The sequence below is a fragment of the Crinia signifera genome, chromosome 11 (genome assembly GCF_055691185.1).
Source record: "Crinia signifera chromosome 11, ASM5569118v1, whole genome shotgun sequence".
Classification (NCBI taxonomy): domain Eukaryota; kingdom Metazoa; phylum Chordata; class Amphibia; order Anura; family Myobatrachidae; genus Crinia; species Crinia signifera.
In genome coordinates, this window is record NC_139227.1 from 126,255,827 (window position 1) to 126,278,833 (window position 23,007).

The 23,007-nt window shown below is 44.8% G+C and overlaps 1 protein-coding gene across 1 annotated transcript; it reads right to left on the bottom strand.

Moving 5' to 3' along the window:
- Positions 1 to 464: 464 nt before the first annotated feature.
- On the bottom strand, positions 465 to 15,607 carry RNF141 (ring finger protein 141). The gene is made up of 6 exons (XM_083164726.1): positions 15,449 to 15,607; positions 13,260 to 13,452; positions 12,153 to 12,261; positions 10,761 to 10,942; positions 9,222 to 9,329; positions 465 to 3,409 (listed from the first exon to the last, which is right to left on the bottom strand). Exons 2-6 carry the CDS (start codon positions 13,394 to 13,396, stop codon positions 3,253 to 3,255), a joined length of 693 nt encoding a protein of 230 aa, XP_083020852.1. The 5' UTR covers positions 13,397 to 13,452; positions 15,449 to 15,607; the 3' UTR covers positions 465 to 3,252.
- Between the last annotated feature and the right edge of the window lie 7,400 nt (positions 15,608 to 23,007).

The window sequence follows — 23,007 nt, forward strand, 5'->3', positions numbered from 1 at the left end:
CAACCCCCCCACCCCCCCTCCCTATCCCTATGTAAACCACACTGTAGTGCATGGGTCTTCAACCTGTGCCCCTCCAGATGTTGTGAAACTACATGTTCCAACATGCATTGCCACATTTTTTCCTATGAGAGCATGCCAAAATTGTCAGGGCATGCTGGGACATGTAGTTCCACAACATCTGGAAGGCCACAGGTTGAAGACATGTGCTGTAGTGTATATCATACTGCCATCACCTCCCGTTCCCATCCGGAGGATGACGGACCCTATAACAGACCATGTTGGTGACTTCCCACCAACAAAGTACATTTCAGGTTCCTCCGCTGTTCCCCAAGGCTTCATGCCAATAATTACACTTCTATTAGCCTGTAGACAAGGCAACTCTGCACCGAATGCACAGATGGGGACAAAACTAAAGACCATTACTGAGATTATCGCCAACATATGACATCATGTTAACAGAAAAATAACAGAAAGTTGGACTACATTTTACTTCTGAAATATGGTGCCTGCATATGACTGAGGCAGCCAATGAGCTCACTAGGACCCGGTGACATCACAATGGTAAACACATTTTTTTTTTTGAAAGGGTGGGTTCTCATTATATACAACATGGTAAGCCAATACGGAGGAACACATTATGTACCATTAAAGTGCTGGCTGCAGAAGATGAGTGTGCAGAAATACAGACAATGGCAGGAGCCTCTGGGGGTTGCTTGGGTCACACTTTTTACCATGTCGACCTAAGGTGGTCTTGCTGAGTATCAGCCAACGACGTGACTAAATACAGTCTCATTATGGAAAGGAAATCCCCCATTACATGGGCCTTCCTAACCCATCAGTGATCTATCACACGCACAGTCACATATAAGGGTAACAGGGCCTGAGTTTCCGGAATTTCATCCGAGAATAGATTTTTAGGGGGATTTTAAGGGGCAAACATAACCTGGCTTTGCCTTGTAAATGATTGCCGCTTTAAAAAACAAACTATTCTCAGCTGAAAATCCGGGACTTCTGACAACTCGGACCCTGCAACGTTTACCCCAGTCTTACCCTGAAAGACCTACATACGCTTCCTCATTAAGACAGATGCAGTCTCAGAGGTCTAAATTTACAGTAGCATTATAATCAACTTGTTGATCTCACAGATTATATAAAGTTCAGAGCTTCAACCTATTCTGTACATGGAGACATTTACATTAGTGGTTACTATAGCAATCATTATTCATTGGAGCAAGTAATGTGCTGGGTTCCAAACTCAAGCAATTATACAGCAGTACTTATATATATATATATTTAAAAAAAATGCATTAAAAACAATTTCCAACATTTCCAATAAACCTGGAAAACATTTCCTATTTCCCAGACAGTGTGTGTGGTTCCCAAACACTCACTTTGCCCTCAGAGTGTCTAAAAATCTGGTTTCATTAACTTAAAATAAAAAGAGGGGACTAATTAATAAGTGACATACTTACGCTTTGGCCGCAGGACTTTACAACATTTTGGGGTCTTAGGGGGGTATTCAATGACAGGGGTACAGCAAGCTCGACAGACGTGCCCCTGTTCCTTTCTCGCTTACCTCGACTGGAGCTCGGCAGTCGGGATTCAATGTCCCAGCCTCCGAGCGGCGAGAAAGGGGCTTGGCCGCGAGTTGAGGGCGGAAATAGACGAGCTCCGGCCAGGAACTTGCCTATTTCCTAGTTTTCTCGGCAGAACGAGCCTGACAGCTTGTGATGTCGGGCTCGTTCTGCGGAGAAACCCTGTTCAATGCTGTTGGGGAAGACAGCATTCAATAGGGCCCTGCAGCCATCTCCCCCGTCGGGAGATGGCTGCGGGAGCACAACAGTGTTTGAATACCCCCCTTAGTGTTCATTCTAGCACCCGCTATCTTTGAAAACGCATGCAGTTCCTGTTCCCTGCCTGGGGTGTCGCTGTCTGCTGTAGTGCTTCTAGCACAGTGTGGTCTGTATATCAGCACTGATATGCAAACCAGACCTGTTCTAGAATCATCACAACAGACAGCAACACCTAGGGTTGCCACCTCATCCCTTTAAAACTGGACACATATTAATTACACAGGTTCTGTGGCTGGCTCACTTCAAGACTCAATTTCAACTGTGTTTTTTTTAATCAGCCACAGAATCTGTGTAATTAATAAGTCTCCAGTTTTAAAGGGATGAGGTGGCAACCCTAGGTGTCACTGTCTGTTGTGGTGATTCTAGAACAGGTCTGGTTTGCATATCAGTGCTGATATACAGATCACACTGTGCTAGAAGCACTACAGCAGACAGAAACACCCCAGGCAGGGAAGAGGAACTGCACACTAGGGTCTATGTACTAAGCCTTGGAGGGTGACAAAGTACCAACCAAACAGCTTCTGTCATTTGTCAAACACCTGCTGTAACATGGCAGTTGGGAGCTATCTGGCTGGCTTGTGGTCTATTTACAAAGCCTTGTGGATGGAGATAAAGCACTGTACCAGTCAATCAGCTCCTAACTGCCACTTATCAAATACAGCTTCAGACATGGAAGTTAGGAGATGATTGGTTGTGACTTCCAAGTCTTAGTAAATAGACCCTTTATTTCTCTCCACTTTATCACTATCCAAGGCTTAATACTAGTGTTCATTTTAGCACCCTGCATCTTTCAATACCCATGCAGTTCCTCCTCCCTGCCTGGGGTGTTGCTCTCTGCTCTGGTGCTTCTAGAACAGGTCTGGTCTGCATATCAGTGCTGAAATGCAGACCACAGCAGAGAGCGACACCCCAGGCAGGGAGGAGGAACTGCATGGGTTTTCAAATATGCCCGGTTGTAGAATGAACATTATTAGTTTGTCTCCCCCTTATAAACATACATTAACGTAGGATGGATTTTTTTCACCTTTTAGGTAATATTAATGGCATAAAATTAAAAATCGATAAATATCATATTGCTGACAGTCCAATAGTATAAACCCCTTAAATCTAAAGAGCCGGAAAATATGTACAGTATTTACAAGTGCAAAAGAAGACCAAGCATTTTCGTAAGTGCAGATTACACACAATAAATTAGAAGCAGAAATGTGGGCAGATGAAATAGAATATTCTCTCACGAGTCATCATGAAATAGCTTATCGCCAGTGTATTGCTATCTATTCTAATGCTGAAAGTCCAACACCACCACTAAAGCAAAGACAACACTTAGAACACACCACATAAAAACAGTGCGGAAATCTCAATGACCACACAGACCGTCGCGAGGAGAGTTTGCTGGGGGTCAGAAGAAGGTGTCGTTGGGCTGTCCGACCTCATCAGCCAAATTCAGGATGTAACTGGCCACGTCATGCTGTGTGGGGGCATCGGACACCACCCACGAGTCATTCACCCCGGTCACCTGCAGGCGGCAGATGGGACAGTTCCGGTTGCGGTCGCTCCTAGCGAAAGAACATTCTGGTTACAGATACAGGAATATAAAGCGGAACGGGTAAACGAGGCTGGCATGGTTACATGAGACGGAATGCAGCATCTCTTCCACTAAAAAGGAATAATTGGGTTACTTATAAACCTAAAGCAGTGGTTCCCAACCCTGGTCCTCAAGTACCCCCAACAGTGCACGTTTTCCAGGTCACCCGGCAGGTGCACTCATTATTCAGGCACATTTGAAAAGATCCACAGGTGGAGCTAATTATAGCACTTGGGATTCTGTGTGGAGACCTGCAAAACATGCACTGCACTGAGGACCAGGGTTGGGAACCACTGACCTAAACCATAATAAATGGTTATATTGCTCTTCAGTATAAAGCCTTTTCCTTTGTCAATATCTGTCCTATATACAAAGCTAGCAAAGAGAAGGTGTATGACCAACAGCGCACAATGTGTAACCTCAAATGAAATTGGATTTAGGTCACCGCATGTTAGGGTTGCACTAGGACAAATGACATTCAGTTCACAAAGTAGGTACTCTGAAGTCCCAAATATTGAGGGATGGGATTGGTATGTACCTGAAACAATAACCACCCATTCTCACAAGTAATGTGATCAGGGCGGCATAAGAGGAAGCAAAGACAGTGCAAATTATCAAGTGTTTAAGGACTGCTCCCCAGAGAAAGGCTATATTTGGTCATCGCTGTTCCCCGGATGCGTATTCCCTCTCCTGTTCCGGATTATAAAATTGAACCTGCGACTGAGCCAGCCACCCCCACCTGACCTTGCTTCTTGCCTTATGGGACTGTCTTTTATGCTGTAATATCATCTACCTGTTGTAAGTGCAGATGGTTTTATGCTGCATTAGCGTCTACCTATTGTAAGTGCAGATGATTTTATGCTGTATTAGCGTCTACCTGTTGTAAGTGCAGATGATTTTATGCTGTATTAGCGTCTACCTATTGTAAGTGCAGATGATTTTATGCTGTATTATTGTCTACCTATTGTAAGTGCAGATGATTTTATGCTGTATTAGCGTCTACCTGTTGTAAGTACAGATGATTTTATGCTGTATTAGCGTCTACCTATTGTAAGTGCAGATGATTTTATGCTGTATTAGCGTCTACCTATTGTAAGTGCAGATGATTTTATGCTGTATTATCATCTACCTATTGTAACTGCAGATGATTTTATGCTGTATTATCGTCTACCTATTGTGCAGTAAGTGCAGATGATTTTATGCTGTATTATTGTCTACCTATTGTAAGTGCAGATGATTTTATGCTGTATTAGCGTCTACCTATTGTAAGTGCAGATGATTTTATGCTGTATTAGCGTCTACCTATTGTAAGTGCAGATGATTTTATGCTGTATTAGCGTCTACCTATTGTAACTGCAGATGATTTTATGCTGTATTATCGTCTACCTATTGTGCAGTAAGTGCAGATGATTTTATGCTGTATTATTGTCTACCTATTGTAAGTGCAGATGATTTTATGCTGTATTATCATCTACCTATTGTAACTGCAGATGATTTTATGCTGTATTATCGTCTACCTATTGTGCAGTAAGTGCAGATGATTTTATGCTGTATTATTGTCTACCTATTGTAAGTGCAGATGATTTTATGCTGTATTAGCATCTACCTGTTGTAAGTGCAGATGATTTTATGCTGTATTAGCGTCTACCTATTGTAAGTGCAGATGATTTTATGCTGTATTATTGTCTACCTATTGTAAGTGCAGATGATTTTATGCTGTATTAGCGTCTACCTGTTGTAAGTGCAGATGATTTTATGCTGTATTAGCGTCTAGCTGTTGTAAGTGCAGATGATTTTATGCTGTAATATCGTCTACCTATTGTAAGTGCAGATGATTTTATGCTGTATTAGCGTCTACCTGTTGTAAGTGCAGATGATTTTATGCTGTAATATCGTCTACCTATTGTAAGTGCAGATGATTTTATGCTGTATTAGCGTCTACCTATTATACAGTAAGTGCAGATGATTTTATTCTGTATTATCGTCTACCTGTTGTAAGTGCAGATGATTTTATGCTGTATTAGCGTCTACCTATTGTAAGTACAGATGATTTTATGCTGTATTAGCGTCTACCTATTGTAAGTGCAGATGATTTTATGCTGTATTAGCGTATACCTATTGTAAGTGCAGATGATTTTATGCTGTATTATCATCTACCTATTGTAACTGCAGATGATTTTATGCTGTATTATCGTCTACCTATTGTGCAGTAAGTGCAGATGATTTTATGCTGTATTATTGTCTACCTATTGTAAGTGCAGATGATTTTATGCTGTATTATTGTCTACCTATTGTAAGTACAGATTATTTTATGCTGTATTAGCGTCTACCTATTGTAAGTGCAGATGATTTTATGCTGTATTAGCGTCTACCTATTATACAGTAAGTGCAGATGATTTTATTCTGTATTATCGTCTACCTGTTGTAAGTGCAGATGATTTTATGCTGTATTATCATCTACCTATTGTAAGTGCAGATGATTTTATGCTGTATTAGCGTCTACCTATTGTAAGTACAGATGATTTTATGCTGTATTAGCGTCTACCTATTGTAAGTGCAGATGATTTTATGCTGTATTAGCGTCTACCTATTGTAAGTGCAGATGATTTTATGCTGTATTATCATCTACCTATTGTAACTGCAGATGATTTTATGCTGTATTATCGTCTACCTATTGTGCAGTAAGTGCAGATGATTTTATGCTGTATTATTGTCTACCTATTGTAAGTGCAGATGATTTTATGCTGTATTATTGTCTACCTATTGTAAGTACAGATTATTTTATGCTGTATTAGCATCTACCTATTGTAAGTGCAGATGATTTTATGCTGTATTATTGTCTACCTATTGTAAGTACCGACTATTTTATGCTGTATTAGCGTCTACCTATTGTAAGTGCAGATGATTTTATGCTGTATTAGCGTCTACCTATTGTAAGTGCAGATGATTTTATGCTGTATTATCGTCTACCTATTGTACAGTAAGTGCAGAAGATTTCATGCTGTATTATTGTCTACCTATTGTAAGTGCAGATGATTTTATGCTGTATTAGCGTCTACCTATTGTAAGTGCAGATGATTTTATGCTGTGTTATCGTCTACCTATTGTACAGTAAGTGCAGATGATTTTATGCTGTATTATCGTCTACCTATTGTACAGTAAGTGCAGAAGATTTCATGCTGTATTATTGTCTACCTATTGTAAGCACAGATGATTTTATGCTGTATTAGCGTCTACCTATTGTAAGTGCAGATGATTTTATGCTGTGTTATCGTCTACCTATTGTACAGTAAGTGCAGATGACTTTATGCTGTATTATTGTCTACCTATTGTAAGCACAGATGATTTTATGCTGTATTAGTGTCTACCTATTGTAAGTGCAGATGATTTTATGCTGTATTATCGTCTACCTATTGTAAGTACCGACTATTTTATGCTGTATTAGCGTCTACCTATTGTAAGTGCAGATGATTTTATGCTGTATTAGCGTCTACCTATTGTAAGTGCAGATGATTTTATGCTGTATTATCGTCTACCTATTGTACAGTAAGTGCAGAAGATTTCATGCTGTATTATTGTCTACCTATTGTAAGTGCAGATGATTTTATGCTGTATTAGCGTTTACCTATTGTAAGTGCAGATGATTTTATGCTGTGTTATCGTCTACCTATTGTACAGTAAGTGCAGATGATTTTATGCTGTATTATCGTCTACCTATTGTACAGTAAGTGCAGAAGATTTCATGCTGTATTATTGTCTACCTATTGTAAGCACAGATGATTTTATGCTGTATTAGCGTCTACCTATTGTAAGTGCAGATGATTTTATGCTGTATTATTGTCTACCTATTGTAAGTACCGACTATTTTATGCTGTATTAGCGTCTACCTATTGTAAGTGCAGATGATTTTATGCTGTATTATTGTCTACCTATTGTAAGTACCGACTATTTTATGCTGTATTAGCGTCTACCTATTGTAAGTGCAGATGATTTTATGCTGTATTAGCGTCTACCTATTGTAAGTGCAGATGATTTTATGCTGTATTATCGTCTACCTATTGTACAGTAAGTGCAGAAGATTTCATGCTGTATTATTGTCTACCTATTGTAAGTGCAGATGATTTTATGCTGTATTAGCGTCTACCTATTGTAAGTGCAGATGATTTTATGCTGTGTTATCGTCTACCTATTGTACAGTAAGTGCAGATGATTTTATGCTGTATTATCGTCTACCTATTGTACAGTAAGTGCAGAAGATTTCATGCTGTATTATTGTCTACCTATTGTAAGCACAGATGATTTTATGCTGTATTAGCGTCTACCTATTGTAAGTGCAGATGATTTTATGCTGTGTTATCGTCTACCTATTGTACAGTAAGTGCAGATGACTTTATGCTGTATTATTGTCTACCTATTGTAAGCACAGATGATTTTATGCTGTATTAGTGTCTACCTATTGTAAGCACAGATGATTTTATGCTGTATTAGCGTCTACCTATTGTAAGTGCAGATGATTTTATGCTGTGTTATCGTCTACCTATTGTACAGTAAGTGCAGAAGATTTCATGCTGTATTATTGTCTACCTGTTGTAAGTGCAGATGATTTTATGCTGTGTTATCGTCTACCTATTGTAAGCACAGATGATTTTATGCTGTATTAGTGTCTACCTATTGTAAGTGCAGATGATTTTATGCTGTATTATCGTCTACCTATTGCTGGTTTTATATTGCTGGGGTATCTTTTTGGATGTATGCCCTTTGGTGCTTGCACATTTAGCTGCACAGTGTTTTAATCGCGCACCATTATTGTCACTCTTTTCTTTTAAACTTTATAGACAGCTGACAATAATGTTCGATCAATTTAACTGAAGATGCAATCCATATTATATTAATGACAGGCTTCTTTCCCTCAAACCATACCCTTGGTTTGAGGGAAAGAAGCCTGTCATTAATATAATAAACACCCTGCTCTTTCCCACGTCCAGGCATCTTCGAAGGTTTCCTGCCAAGTCTGCAAACAGGCAGCATCAGGGGGGAAATACAGTATACAACAGCCGCCATGTATTGGATAATGACTTTGGTTTGCACATTGCATTTTGTTATTAATAATATATTATCTTTTCTGTTGATTCCGGTTGATAGATCTATATAGACAGTCAGTAGATCTTCTCCAAAAGGTAAAAAGGATCGACATGATCAAAAGGTAGACACATGAAAATGTCGGCATGAGTTTCTTCCAATTTTACCATCCACATGGACTATAATGGAGAACGGTAAAGTGTGCAAGAGTACGTATTACTCCACTTGGGGGTCCATGTCGACATTGACATCCAAAAAAATGTGTTGACATTTACACCAAAAACGCATGTCGACCTTTTTCAAGTGTCTACCTTTCACTATTGCACGTCAATATTTTGGGGACGACCTATTGACTGTCAACCTAATAATCCACAGCCCCCTTTGTTGGGAACACATATACCTTACAAAACCCTGCACCCACCCTTATATGAACCCCGCATCACCCTCGTTTGCCCATAGCCTGGGCGCGATCATACACTGGGGCAGATGTATGAAGCCTGGTGAAATGATACAGGAGCCCGTGATAATGCAGCAGCCAATCAGCTCCTATCTGTCATTTTTCAAACCCAACCTTTAACTTGGCAGTTATGATCTGTTTGGCTCTGCACATTATCACCCACTGTGAGGAAGTACAGAACGCAGCGGATTCCCGGTGATAAGAACCCTCTGTAAGGATTAAGCACAAGCCAATAACTGACTCTCACCATTTGTCAATGCACTTCTGGCAGAAGCTGTGAGCGCAGGGCAGGATGACGTCGGCCCGGCCGTCCATACAGATGCAGCACTCTTCTTCATCCGTCAGCTGCTTGACCCTGGAGTATGGAAGGTTCTACGTCAGAGACATCACACACAGAAGCTTATTTACCTGGCTCACCGCAAAGTATAGTGACGGCTTATAGCAAGGGCTGGATTCTGAAGAGAATCAACTTTATCAATGGGACCCAATGTCAAGAGCTAAAGTCATAAGTAGGTGGAGAGGTGAAAGGCAGCGTTCCCAGGTGTTTCATGGGCAAAGGTTATAAAAAGTATGGTGTAGGGTACAGAAGTATTCCCACCAGTTACACAGAGCAGGTGACATTTATGGAGGAGGGGACACAGACTGTAGTACTGGTTACACCTATAAGGGCAGCAATGTGTGTGTGTGTGTGGGGGGGGGGGGACACAGACCGTTGCATTGTTTACACCTATAAGAGTAGGCGGGTGTGTGTGGAGGGGGTGACGGACGACACAGACTGTAGCACTGGTTACACTTATAAGGGCAGGTAGGTGTGTGTGGGGGGGATGTCACAGGACAGACCGTAGAACTGGTGACACCTATACGGGCAGGTGGGTGTGTGCGCACATGTGCGGGGGGGGGCAGACCGTAGCATCAGTTACACCTATAAGGGCAGGTGGGTGTGTGCGCGGGGGTGTGTGGGGGGGCAGACCGTAGCACTGGTTACACCTATAAGGGCAGGTGGGTGTGTGCGCGCGTGTGTGTGGGGGGCCGTAGCACTGGTTATATCTATAAGGGCAGGTGGGTGTGGGTGGGTGTGCGCACGTGTGTGTGGGGGGGGGGGGCAGACCGTAGCACTGGTGACACCTACATGGGCAGGTGTGTGTGTGTTTGTGTGTGTGGGGGGACGGTGACGACAGACAGACCATAACTGGTGACACCTATATGGGCAGGTGTGTGTGTTTGTGTGTGTGGGAGGGGACAGACAGACCATAACTGGTGACACCTATATGGGCAGGTGTGTGTGTGTGTTTGTGTGTGTGGGAGGGGACAGACAGACCATAACTGGTGACACCTATAAGGGCAGGTGTGTGTGTATGTGTGTGGGGGGGGGGATGGGGGAGACCGTAGCAGTGTTTAAATTTATGTTGGTGATGAGAACATTTCTGGTTACATTCGTCGGGCAGAAAAAGTATTTCTAGTATCAATACGGAGCCAGTTAAAAGGTATGTGTGAAGGAATTCTAGTAAATATGGGGGCAAGATATATTCTTGTGGGTGTAAGGAGTTATTCAATGAGTTATGGGTGGCTAGATACAAAGACCATGCCTGGAATAGGATCTTATACAGACAATAGCCCATTATTGCTGATTTCATTTCCCTCTCTATCTGGTGCCAGATTAGCTGTCACGGCGGAGTGTTCTGCAAACACTTTGTCTGTCACCACTGCAGGTCTGATCCAACACAAACACAGAGCGAGAGGGACCAGTGCGCTACGCCGGCAGGAACACTCTGTACAGGTACTGTACCTCCCCATTAAGATGCTGGCCTGGCAGGAAGACACAGACGACAAGCTCTCTGCATTCTCTGCGGCTGCGCAGCTCTGGGCAAACACGCCACTCGCGTGACTGGTGATGTCTTTGTACAGCTGGATGAACTGGTAGAGATTCATGATTCTCGATACTTCCACGATGCCGCTGGTCTTATTAATCTGGGAGTGAAACATAATAGTCCGATCATTGCTCAGATCAGCAGCCATTCCTAGGCATACACCTTTCGTATATCACTTATCCTCATAATGTAAGCTGCAGTCCCTACGCTCATATTACCCCTCCCCCATTATCATCTTACCCCCCCCCCCCCAACACAAACATATCACCCCCTCCCACCAACACTCCCATTATCATATTACCCCCCACCAACACCCCCATTATATTACTCCTTCCCCCACCAACACCTTCTATTATCATATTACCCCTCCCCCATTATAACATTACCCTCCACCAACACCCCCATTATCATATTACTCCCTCCCCGATCAACACCCCCCATTATCATATTGCTCCCTCCCTGACCAACACCCCCATTATCATATTACTCCCTCCCCGACCAACACCCCCCCCCCCCCATTATCATATTACTCCCTCCCCGACCAACACCCCCCCCCCCCATTATCATATTACTCCCTCCCTGACCAACACCCCCCCCATTATCATATTACTCCCTCCCCGATCAACACCCCCATTATCATATTACTCCCTCCCCGACCAACACCCCCCCCATTATCATATTACTCCCTCCCCGACCAACACCCCCCCCATTATCATATTACTCCCTCCCCGATCAACACCCCCCATTATCATCTTGCTCCCTCCCTGACCAACACCCTACCATTATCATATTACTCCCTCCCCGACCAACACCCCCCCCATTATCATATTACTCTCTCCCCGACCAACACCCCCCCATTATCATATTACTCCCTCCCCGACCAACACCCCCCCATTATCATATTACTCCCTCCCCGACCATCACCCCCCCCCATTATCATATTACTCCCTCCCCGATCAACACCCCCCATTATCATATTACTCCCTCCACGACCAACACCCCCATTATCATATTACCACCACCAACACCAGCCATTATCACATTACCCCTCCCCCCATGGCACTCCCATTACCTTACTACTTCCTCCTATATCCCAGCTTAATAAGTAAAACCAAGTACGGTATATACCACTGTTTGCTATTTACAATAACCTTATATATTGTGTTTACATTTCAATCCTATAATCCATAATTTTACTGAAATCTATGAAATATGTGTTTCCACATCTATAGGTGAACTATCCAATACACTTCATATTGCACATTGCAGAACAACCTATATGTTGGCGCAGAGCTCCGCGCAGCACCCACCTTTGTACACAAAACGCGCACAACCACTTTCCACAGAGCAGACGAGTCAGATCCTGGCTGCACTTCAAACAGGAGATGTTTGTCCTGTCCCGAGGCCAGCTTAGCTGTTCTGCAATGGGAAATGAAATAAATGCAGCCATAACAGACGGACTAAATAAACACAGCGCGGCCTGTTCCACTGTACTGGTCACAGACTGCCAGGCAGCGCAGAGCATGGCCTGTTCCATTGTACTGGTCACAGACCAACATGCAGCACAAGCCTGTTCCATTGTACTGGTCACAGACTGCCAGGTAGCACACAGCGCGACCTGTTCCACTGTACTGGTCACAGACTGCCAGGCAGCACACAAGCCTGTTCCATTGTACTGGTCACAGACTGCCAGGCAGCACACAGCGCGACCTGTTCCACTGTACTGGTCACAGACCACCATGCAGCACACAAGCCTGTTCCATTGTACTGGTCACAGACTGCCAGGCAGCACACAGCGCGAGCTGTTCCACTGTACTGGTCACAGACTGCCAGGCAGCACACAGAGCGACCTGTTCCACTGTACTGGTCACAGACTGCCAGGCAGCGCAGAGCATGGCCTGTTCCACTGTACTGGTTACAGACTGCCAGGCAGCGCAGAGCATGGCCTGTTCCATTGTAATGGTCACAGACCAACATGTAGCACAAGCCTGTTCCACTGTACTGGTCACAGACTGCCAGGCAGCGCAGTGCATGGCCTGTTCCATTGTAATGGTCACAGACCAACATGTAGCACAAGCCTGTTCCACTGTACTGGTCACAGACTGCCAGGCAGCACACAGCGCGGTGGAGCGTAGGGGCATCAGACAGACAGCCGCACAGAGTTCTTCATTGGCGGGTAGAACATCAGACGCTGTAAAGCAATGGTTCTCAAACTCGGTACTCAGGAGCACATATAGTTCACATTTTCCAGGTCACCCGACAGGTGCACTCATTATTGACTGACACATTTTTAAAGAACCACAGGTGGAGCTAATTATTTCACTTGTGATTCTGTGAGGAGACCTGCAAAACATGCACTGTGTGGGGGACCGATTTTGAGAACCTGTGCTGTAGAGTACTTTATAGGAAACACTTACACATCGTTGAGCTCAGCGACCCGGCCTAGGAACTCCTCATACGTCAGGAAGCCGCTCTCCCGCACAAGGGTCACGTGCTTCGCCACCTTCTCAGGGAGTTTGTTCATCACCGTCTGCCCCGACATTTGCTGCCCCATCGCTGGGCAGTGACAGAAATACCTCCACCAGGCAATGTAGGCGAATAGAACGGGTCCTATAACACAGAAAGGGTATAAGCAGGCACAAAAAGATCCTGCAACACCTATAACATGCCTACACACATCCATCTATTGAAGAGCGGTGGGACGGGTGTGCCCACCTCGGGTCCCACCGAGATTGGACAGAACATAGCCTATTAGTACACAGGTTGAGTGTCCTATATCCAAAACGCTTGGGTACAGAAGTGTTTTGGATATCAGGTGTTCCTGTAGTTTGGAATGTTTGCATACCATAATTATACATCTTGGGGATGGGACCCCTGTCTAAACACAGAAGGCATTTATGTTTCATATACACTTTATTCACCAGTGATCAAACCAGTGATCCTACTGCCCTATTTCTGGGTTCCATCACATATTATGGGGGGGGGGGGGTTATAGAAGGTAGCAGCTGTGACTGTGCTGGGGTCAGGTGGCAGCTTGGGCAATACTGGGGGTAGGTAGCAGTTGGTGTTAAAGGGGCAGATGTAATTAGCTTGGTGAAGAGATAAAGTGGAAGGTGATAGTCCACCAGCCAATCAGCTTTGTTTGAAAAATGACTGTTAGGGGCTGATTGGCTGGTACGTTATAAACTTCTACTGTATCTCTTCACCAGGCTTACAACTGCCCCAAAGTGAGTTAAGGGCAAGCAGCAGTTGGGGTGGAGCTGGGAGAAGCTGGGGTGGAGCCGAGGGTAGAGGCAGGGAGAAGCTTGGGTGGAGCTGAGGGTAGAGGCAGGGAGAAGGTGGGGTGGTGATGAGGGCAGAGGCAAGGTGAAGCTGGGGTGGTGCTGAGGGTAGAGGCAGGGAGAAGCTGGGGTAGAGGCAAGGTGAAGCTGGAGTGGAGCTGAGGGTAGAGGCAGGGAGAAGCAGGGGTGGAGCTGAGGGTAGAGGCAGTGAAAGGCTGGGGTGGAGCTTAGGGCAGATGCAAGGAGAAGCTGACGGGAGTAAGGGCATTCATGTGTTTTGTGATCACTGTACACACAAAGTTATTTTATACAATAATTCTAATACTTTTGTGTATTAAACTTAGTTTGTTTACACCGAATATGTCCTCAGGATATTGGCATGGACCATCCCATTGGTCACAATCCTGGCTCCAGAATCACAACAGTCTCCTGGCAGATTCCGACAGTATTAGAGATAGGCTGCGGGAGGGGATGGTTAGGATCAGATCAATCAAGGGGTTGATTAGATTTAGAATACTCTGCTGGGATTCTGCAGTCAGGCTGGTCAGTGCAGGAATACTGTACCCGAACTGTACACTGAACCACCAGAAAGCTAAGGCGGCACCATCCCAGTCACTCCCAATACATTCTGTACTTCAGAAGCTGCTGTAATTCGGGATTTTGGATACGGGAGACTGACCATGTATAAATATGAGTGATATATAATGTATGAGATTACTCAGGAGAACATTGGTTACATTAGGCCTCAGTGACACTGGGCGCACATATCCCGGCGCGGCGCTCCTGGGTGACTGCACATGGGCCGTGCTTACTTCTGTGTACAAGGGGAAACACCACTTTCAAGGCCAGCCTCTATAATGTTGTCACCATGCGTTATAACCCCATGTAATGTAATATAAGTGAGAGGAATCCCCTCGCAGCGCACACAGAATACACGTCTACGAGGAAGATGACTGCCAGCACAAGTACAGAACTGCACCTTTCATTGCATAAATCAACATGTTCTGTACCAATGTGTACATATAAGCATGTGTGTGTATGGGTGTATGTATTTATCAGTGTGTACACACCTTGTCTGTATACTGTATCAGTGTTATGTGTACATACCTGTGTATGTATACTCTATCAGCGTGTACATACCTGTGTATAGTGTATCAATGAGTACATACCCATGTCTGTGTATGAATATATATATATATGTACACACACACACACACACACAGTGTGTGTGTGTGTGTGTCCATACAGTACCTGTGTCTTTGTATATCTATCATGGTGTGTACACATATACAGTACCTGTTTGTATATGTGTGAATATACAATACCTGTGTGACAGTGTATCAGGGGTACAGCAGCAGGAGGCGGGCACGGTGCTGGTCTGGCCCCGGCATTATGCACGGATCCCGGTAGAACACCGCGGGACTGTTTCTCACAACACGTCTCCTGTGCAGCACTGCTCAGCTGTCACTCTGCCGACGTCATCACGCACCGACAGCGGCGCCTCCGCTCGGCCCATGTCACTGATGCGCGGCGGCCATCTTTGTTTTGGGAAATTATTCGTTTTGTGATGTGGAGGAGAGAACTTTTGTCATCATATGTACTCGTCTCTCCCTACAGCTGTGGCTACGGGATAGTCTACCACAACTAGGTCGACAAGCATTGGGTCGACACGACTAGGTCGACATGGGTTAAGGTCGACATGGGTCAAGGTTAACATGAATCTAGGTCGACTTGGGTCTAGGTCGACATGACATATGGTCGACAAACATTAGGTCGACATGGGCTAGGTCGATAGTCAAAGGTCGACATGGGGTTTCACTGTTTTTTGAGCCGACATGTGCCGACAAGCAGTATTTCATGCCCTACCATCCACTAGGGCGTGGTGGGAGAATAAAATAGTGTAACCAATGCTTGTCGACCTAGTTGTTGTAGACCCAACGATCCCAACTAGGGTGGCCAATCCCGGTTTCAGGATCGGCGGGATCCCGGGATTTGGCCTAAAAAACGCCAGGATTTGAATCCCGGGATTGGACCTTCCAATCCCGGGATTCCGGGATTAGATGCACATGCGCATATCTGATGCCGGGCAGCGTCTGAGCGAGTGCTGCCCAGGAGTTCCCGATCCCCGCCTGCTGATGTCTGCCCTGCTCCCGCTGATGTGTTCCCTGCTCCCGGCCAAGTAAGTAAGGGAATGTATGCGGCGGCCGGAGTGGGAGTGTGGGGGGTGGGGGGGGATGGGTGTGCAGGGCTCGTTTTTTGCCCATGCCATGAGCCTAAACTGCTTAGAGATGTCAATCCCGGGATTGAGCATTTTTCAATCCCGATTCCCGGGATTGAAAAAATGCCCCGGGATTGGCATACCTAATCCCAACCCGTGGCTACTGACCCCATTCTATGCACTGTGCTCTATGCCAGATCTTTTTATAATAGTAATGACAAGAACAATATTCCACCCTATGCCACTCTATAGTATTCCCCATAGTGACGGGCAGATGCCCCTGTACGGGATAAGGGCGCTCGGTTGACTCTATGAAGGGCAACATAAATTAGGTCGACCACTAAAGGTCAACAGGGTTTAGGTAGACACATGAAATAGGTCGACGTGGGTAAGATCAACAGGGTCGGAAGGTCGTCACAAGCATTACGTCGATAATAGAAAGGTTGACAGTCAAAAGGCAACATGAGTTTTTCACTTTTTTTTAGCCGACATGTGCCAACAGGCCGTATGTCATACCTTACCATCCACTAGGGCGTGGATCCAATAGTCCTGGAGCATGGCGACCACAGCGAGCCATGCGATAGGACACAGGAAACTGATATGGTGCCCATGTTGACTTCCGGGCAGGGTTGACAACTTTTTAAATCTCCTCTCTGGGAGAAGCCCGAAGAGGAGACTTTCAGCAGGAGTTCAGGGGGCGGGATTGAGCGTGACATCATTAAGCCGGGCGTCCCCCCAAAACCGGGAGGGTTGCCCACCTTTCCGGGGGGCTGGGGGGGAGAGTAGGCAACCTTGCTTCTTGGACAAAAAAAACCACGAAAAACCTATGTCGACCTTTTGACTGTCAACCTTCCCATTGCAGCAGATTCCGTTACAGTGTCTTATATAGCGCAGCAGATTCCGTTACAGCGTCTTATATAGCGCAGCAGATTCCATTACAGGGTCTTATATAGCGCAGCAGATTCCATTACAGCGTCTTATATAGCGCAGCAGATTCCATTACAGCGTCTTATATAGCGCAGCAGATTCTGTTACAGTGTTTTATATAGCGCAGCAGATTACGTTACAGTGTCTTATATAGCAGCAGATTCCGTTACAGTGTCTTATATAGCGCAGCAGATTCCGTTACAGTGTCTTATATAGCGCAGCAGATTCCGTTACAGCGTCTTATATAGCGCAGCAGATTCCGTTACAGCGTCTTATATAGCGCAGCAGACTCCGTTACAGTGTCTTATATAGCGCAGCAGATTCCGTTACAGCGTCTTATATAGCGCAGCAGATTCTGTTACAGCGTCTTATATAGCGCAGCAGATTCCTTTACAGTGTCTTATATAGCGCAGCAGATTCCGTTACAGCGTCTTATATAGCGCAGCAGATTCCGTTACAGTGTCTTATATAGCGCAGCAGATTCCGTTACAGTGTCTTATATAGCGCAGCAGATTCCGTTAGTGTCTTATATAGCGCAGCAGATTCCGTTACAGTGTCTTATATAGCGCAGCAGATTCCGTTACAGCGTCTTATATAGCGCAGCAGATTCCGTTACAGCGTCTTATATAGCGCAGCAGATTCCGTTAGTGTCTTATATAGTGCAGCAGATTCCGTTAGTGTCTTATATAGCGCAGCAGATTCCGTTAGTGTCTTATATAGCGCAGCAGATTCCGTTACAGTGTCTTATATAGCGCAGCAGGTTCCGTTACAGCGTCTTATATAGCGCAGCAGATTCCGTTACAGTGTCTTATATAGCGCAGCAGATTACGTTACAGTGTCTTATATAGCGCAGCAGATTCCGTTACAGTGTCATATATAGTGCAGCAGATTCCGTTACAGCGTATTATATAGCGCAGCAGATTCCGTTACAGTGTCTTATATAGCGCAGCAGATTCCGTTACAGCGTCTTATATAGCGCAGCAGATTCCGTTAGTGTCTTATATAGTGCAGCAGATTCCGTTAGTGTCTTATATAGCGCAGCAGATTCCGTTAGTGTCTTATATAGCGCAGCAGATTCCATTACAGCGTCTTATATAGCGCAGCAGATTCCGTTACAGTGTCTTATATAGTGCAGCAGATTCCGTTACAGTGCCTTATATAGCGCAGCAGATGCCGTTACAGTGTCTTATATAGTGCAGCAGATTCCGTTACAGCGTCTTATATAGCGCAGCAGATTCCGTTACAGTGTCTTATATAGCGCAGCAGATTCCATTAGTGTCTTATATAGTGCAGCAGATTCCGTTAGTGTCTTATATAGCGCAGCAGATTCCGTTAGTGTCTTATATAGCGCAGCAGATTCCGTTACAGCGTCTTATATAGCGCAGCAGGTTCCGTTACAGCGTCTTATATAGCGCAGCAGATTCCGTTACAGTGTCTTATATAGCGCAGCAGATTCCGTTACAGTGTCTTATATAGCGCAGCAGATTACGTTACAGTGTCTTATATAGCGCAGCAGATTCCGTTACAGTGTCATATATAGTGCAGCAGATTCCGTTACAGTGTATTATGTAGCGCACCAGATTCCGTTACAGTGTCTTATATAGCGCAGCAGATTCCGTTACAGCGTCTTATATAGCGCAGCAGATTCCGTTAGTGTCTTATATAGTGCAGCAGATTCCGTTAGTGTCTTATATAGCGCAGCAGATTCCGTTAGTGTCTTATATAGCGCAGCAGATTCCGTTACAGTGTCTTATATAGCGCAGCAGGTTCCGTTACAGCGTCTTATATAGCGCAGCAGATTCCGTTACAGTGTCTTATATAGCGCAGCAGATTCCGTTACAGTGTCTTATATAGCGCAGCAGATTACGTTACAGTGTCTTATATAGCGCAGCAGATTCCGTTACAGTGTCATATATAGCGCAGCAGATTCCGTTACAGCGTATTATATAGCGCAGCAGATTCCGTTACAGCGTCTTATATAGCGCAGCAGATTCCGTTACAGCGTCTTATATAGCGCAGCAGATTCCGTTACAGCGTCTTATATAGCGCAGCAGATTCCGTTACAGCGTCTTATATAGCGCAGCAGATTCCGTTACAGCGTCTTATATAGCGCAGCAGATTCCGTTACAGCGTCTTATATAGCGCAGCAGATTCCGTTACAGCGTCTTATATTGCGCAGCAGATTCCGTTACAGCGTCTTATATAGCGCAGCAGATTCCGTTACAGCGTCTTATAGAGCGCAGCAGATTCCGTTACAGCGTCTTATAGAGCGCAGCAGATTCCGTTACAGCGTCTTATATAGCGCAGCAGATTCCGTTACAGCGTCTTATATAGCGCAGCAGATTACGTTACAGCGTCTTATATAGCGCAGCAGATTCCGTTACAGCGTCTTATATAGCGCAGCAGATTCCGTTACAGCGTCTTATATAGCGCTGCAGATTCCGTTACAGCGTCTTATATAGCGCAGCAGATTCCGTTTCAGCGTCTTATATAGCGCAGCAGATTCCGTTACAGCGTCTTATATAGCGCAGCAGATTCCGTTACAGCGTCTTATATAGCGCAGCAGATTCCGTTACAGCGTCTTATATAGCGCAGCAGATTCCGTTACAGCGTCTTATATAGCGCAGCAGATTCCGTTACAGTGTCTTATATAGCGCAGCAGATTCCGTTACAGCGTCTTATATAGCGCAGCAGATTCCGTTACAGCGTCTTATATAGCCCAGCAGATTCCGTTACAGCGTCTTATATAGCGCAACAGATTCCGTTACAGCGTCTTATATAGCGCAGCAGATTCCGTTACAGCTTCTTATATAGCGCAGCAGATTCCGTTACAGTGTCTTATATAGCGCAGCAGATTTCGTTACAGCGTCTTATATAGCGCAGCAGATTTTGTTACACCGTCTTATATAGCGCAGCAGATTCCGTTACAGTGTCTTATATAGCGCAGCAGATTCCGTTACAGTGTCTTATATAACGCAGCAGATTCCGTTACAGTGTCTTATATAGCGCAGCAGATTCCGTTACAGTGTCTTATATAGCGCAGCCGATTCCGTTACAGGGTCTTATATAGCGCAGCAGATTACGTTACAGGGTCTTATATAGCGCAGCAGATTACGTTACAGTGTCTTATATAGCGCAGCAGATTACGTTACAGTGTCTTATATAGCGCAGCAGATTCCGTTACAGTGTCTTATATAGCGCAGCAGATTCCGTTACAGTGTCTTATATAGCGCAGCAGATTCCGTCACAGTGTCTTATATAACGCAGCAGATTCCGTTACAGGGTCTTATATAGCGCAGCAGATTCTGTTACAGCTTCATATATAGCGCAGCAGATTCCGTTAAAGTGTCTTATATAGCGCAGCAGATTCCGTTACAGTGTCTTATATAGCGCAGCAGATTCTGTTACAGCTTCTTATATAGCGCAGCAGATTCCGTTACAGCGTCTTATATAGCGCAGCAGATTCCGTTGCGCTTTACAATAGTAGACAGTGATAAAACAAACTGGGTAACAACAGACAGACTTGGAGGTAGGAGAGCCCTGCTGCAAGCTTACAATCTTTAGGGAGGAAAACACAAGGACAGGCACCAGTAATAGCAGTCCCACTAAGTTACAAGTCCAGAAGGGAAGCTATATAATACATAAGTGCCTCAGAGGGTTATACGTGTGGAACTTAATTATGATAGAGGTGAAGAGGTGAGTTTTCAGGGAACACTTGAAATTTTGGAGGCTAGAGGAGAGTCTTATTGTGCGTGGAAGGGCATTCCATAGGGTGGGAGCAGCCCGATGAAAGTCCTGTAATAGTGAATGTGAGCTGGTGATCTGTGCAGAAGAGAGACGCAGATCTTGTGCAGAGCGGATCAGCAGACGATGAGTGTTTTGCTAGGAAGATCAGCCTAGCAGCAGCATTTACAATGGATTGCAGTGGTGAGAGTCTGTTCTTGAGAGGACCAGTTAGGAGACTATTGCAATAATCAATGCGGGATATAATGAGTGCATGGATAAGAGATTTGGTAGTGTCTTGTGTGAGATACGGTCGTATTTTGGATATGTTTTTTAGTTGCATGTAACATGATTTGGACACAGATTGAATGTGGGGAAGAAAGGACAGTTCAGAGTCTAGGATGACCCCTAAGCAACGAGCTTGTGGGGTAGGATAGATTATCAAGTTGTCAACAGCGAAGGAGATGTCAGGATGGTAACTGTTCTTAGTTGGCGGGAATATAAGTAATTCCGTTTTGGAAATATTAAGTTTATACTTGTGTTGACCTTAGCCATGTCAATCTATTTCATGTGTCCCTGTCTACCTTTAGTGGTCGACCTAATGTATCTTGACCTTCATAATGTAAACCCTATGACCCATACCCCCCTGTACAGCGCTGTGCTGTTTGCCAGACCTATGTTACCTCCCCTTCTGCATTCTGCGAGAGACTCCTTGACATAGCAGCAATCTCCCTCTCTCCCTCATTAGTCTAGCAATCTCCCTCATGTCACCTAACCCACATTACACTGTTACATCATAGTTACCGCCCCTCCTGCATTCTGCGGGAGACTCCTTGACATAGCAGCAATCTCCCTCTCTCCCTCATTAGTCTAGCAATCTCCCTCATGTCACCTAGCCCACATTACACGGTTACACCATAGTTACCTCCCCTCCTGAATTCTGCATGAGACTCCCTGACATAGCAGCAATCTCCCTCTCTCCATCATTAGTCTAGCAATCTCCCTCATGTCACCTAGCCCACATTACACTGTTACATCATAGTTACCTCCCCTCCTGCATTCTGCAGGAGACTCTCTGACATAGCAGCAACCTCCCTCTCTCCCTCATTAGTCTAGCAATCTCCCTCATGTCATCTAGCCCACATTACACTGTTACACCATAGTTACCTCCCCTCCTGCATTCTGCAGGAGACTCTCTGACATAGCAGCAATCTCTCTCTCCCTCATTAGTCTAGGAATCTCCCTCATGTCACCTAGCCCACATTACACTGTTACATTTTTTTGGGGAAAAAAGGAATGAGAGATAGATACATTTACATCGAATCATCAGCACCATTTCCCAGCACTTTACCAAGTACAGTAACTCTTACTAACTGCTTTGGGGCTCATCTACATGTGTATATAAGTCATTTTACAAGATTCCTCTCAGATGTAGCAGTACACACCCACGCTTCTAGGTGCCACGTTCACAATCTCTTTTCACAATCTTTCCATGTATGGATCTAGACACGCCCCTTAAGTGGAGCATGACACGCCTCCGCAATGGGGCGTTGTGCAAAATTCTGCTTCCAACTATAATCTCCCTGAAACTAGTTTTCAAAAGTAGGCAAGTATGATGTGTAATACATGTCAGGGCTATTGGTAATAATAACAGAATTACATACCTCCCACTGATTACAGCGGCACATTCCCGCTATTTGTAGATTGTTCCGCTGTCCCTCCCGCAGCTGGCAATGTCCCTCAAGTGAAGGGGCAGTCGGGGGGAGCGGAGATCACCGCTGCTTTGCTCTTCAGGGGAGGGAGGGCAGGCAGGGGAGTCTACGAAGTTGAAGGCGCCAGTTGTTTCTGGAGCACTGTGCACACCCCAAAATGATGTAAAAGGGGTACTGATTCACTTCATAGACTTATGCTGGGTACACACCAGGACGACTAGGGCCCGATTCTGTCAATTTAGATCCAATTCCGACCGGTTGTATGCAGATTGTATGTACTATCGTGTGTTTTTGACATTTATTT

What these genes read in the sequence shown, in the direction of transcription:
- RNF141 (XM_083164726.1), bottom strand. Translation starts at nt 13,396, where the DNA reads ATGGGGCAGCAAATGTCGGGGCAGACGGTGATGAACAAACTCCCTGAG. An exon ending in GCCAGCATCTTAATGGGGAG is followed by an intron (nt 9,330 to 10,760) that starts GTACAGTACCTG and finishes TCCATACTCCAG; the next exon opens with GGTCAAGCAGCTGACGGATG. An exon ending in CAGAAGTGCATTGACAAATG is followed by an intron (nt 3,410 to 9,221) that starts GTGAGAGTCAGT and finishes TTCTTTCGCTAG; the next exon opens with GAGCGACCGCAACCGGAACT.